Source organism: Phytophthora parasitica, assembly GCF_000247585.1.
Source record: "Phytophthora parasitica INRA-310 unplaced genomic scaffold supercont2.108, whole genome shotgun sequence".
Classification (NCBI taxonomy): Eukaryota; Oomycota; class Peronosporomycetes; order Peronosporales; family Peronosporaceae; genus Phytophthora; species Phytophthora nicotianae.
Window position 1 is genome coordinate 86,307 of NW_008649094.1, and position 1,728 is coordinate 88,034.

Below are 1,728 nucleotides of genomic sequence, written 5' to 3' on the forward strand. Positions count from 1 at the left end.
ACCAGGAAGTGGAAGGAGTTATTGGAGCGCCTGGAAGCGTATTTCCAGGTTGGCGATGCGGTGTGGCTCTACATACCCATACATACCCAAAGTACAACCATAATTGAGCCGTAAACTGACACATCTCTGGGATGGACCCTTCCGGATCCTGGAAATGCATGACGATTTCCGTGGGAATATCAAGGTGGAGGAGAATGCTGGATGAACCCCTGGGTGCACAATGGCTTCCTCGCGAGGAAGCCATTGTGCACCAGACGACGACTTTGACGCTGCACTACTACTACCTGAAGACAGCTTTGAACCTGCCCACGAGCAAGGAGAGCATGAAGTGGAAGCAATTCTAGACATGCAGTGGAAGATGAGGAGCAAGACTTCACGTCGTACCCGAGAATACCTGGTGAAGTGGAAAGGCTACGATGAGACAGAGTGGCTGCCTGTGACCAAGCTGAGTTGTGGTGCCCTGCTCTATGAATTCAATCAAAATATACAGGCCCGCGTGCGTTTCCGATGCAAGCCGGAGAATATCGTCCTAGCGCTAGGCGCTAGGATGATTCGCATTTTAGATGATGACATCCAGGAAGGTGATATTTTATATGGACTGTGGAGATTGTGAAACTGCCGGAAAATTTTTGCTATCGTTTCGGTTGGAGAGTGAAGTTAGAACGCGCTTAGCTAGAGGAGGCTACGCCAGGTGTCTATCGGTTGTGGGAGCAGCACCAATGATGCTGATGTAGAGAATGACAGTGTGGAGTGACGACTCGGATGGCCAAGTGTGGATGAGTTGGCTAAAGTGAAAACACGCAACGATGACATGGAACGCTATGCTTCTTATCCTGGAGTGTTAATACGTGACTACGCTGGGAAAGCAACTGATGAGAGACGTCACCAAGGCGAGAAGCAGCGTCGCCCAAAGATTGAATAAGCGCAGCGCTGGGTGCAGGAGTACCTGCGCTGGCGTCGGCGGTGCGAGCTGGGGTATCCACTCACTCACTCACTCACTCACTCACTCACTCACTCACTCACTCACTCACTCAGTCAGTCAGTCAGTCAGTCAGTCAGTCAGTCACTCAGTCACTCACTAACTCACTCACCAACTAACTCACCAACTCACTCACCAACTCACTCACTCACTCACTAACTCACTCACTTAACACTTCGTGCCAATCCTAGTTGATCTTTCACCTGTTTCGCATTTACTGTGACCTTGGTTTATGATCTTAGTGTGTACACACTAGTAATACTTTATACGCTTTATTTGTATTAGTCCGATAACCTCCTTTAGTCGGTGAGCTTACACTCACTCATCTACATAAACGAGACAAAAGTTGTGTACAGCGCTGAGGATCGCACAGTCCATCTTAAGAGGCTCAGCGCTGAACACAGCTTTTGCTTCGTCTATGCATATGAACCAATTGGCGGTGACCCGGGTCACCAACTATTATGATAGCAAAATCTGAAATATCTATTTAATTCTAGCACCAGGTACTTCAGTAACAGTTCGCGTTTGGACTGCGACCCTTCCACTGTTGGCTGAAATGAGCGACCCTCCTACGATAGAACGACGAACTGGCGGTACAGGTGGCTCGAGCCAGACTGTACCACGGAAGAAACAAAAGCCTCGGAATCGACTGACAGCGTTTGAGCGTGCTTGTGCTCTACTTGGCACTGAGAAAGTTGAGCAGTTACAAGCCACGTACAAGTCACTAGAATCCAAATGGGGCGGGACCG

General features: G+C 49.1%; 1 protein-coding gene across 1 annotated transcript; it reads left to right on the forward strand.

Annotated features, from left to right (window-relative positions):
- Positions 1 to 220: 220 nt before the first annotated feature.
- Positions 221 to 613, forward strand: PPTG_19405 (hypothetical protein; the record flags this gene model as incomplete). Its single annotated transcript, XM_008917615.1, has 1 exon — positions 221 to 613. One exon carries the CDS (start codon positions 221 to 223, stop codon positions 611 to 613), a length of 393 nt encoding a protein of 130 aa, XP_008915863.1.
- Positions 614 to 1,728: the final 1,115 nt, after the last annotated feature.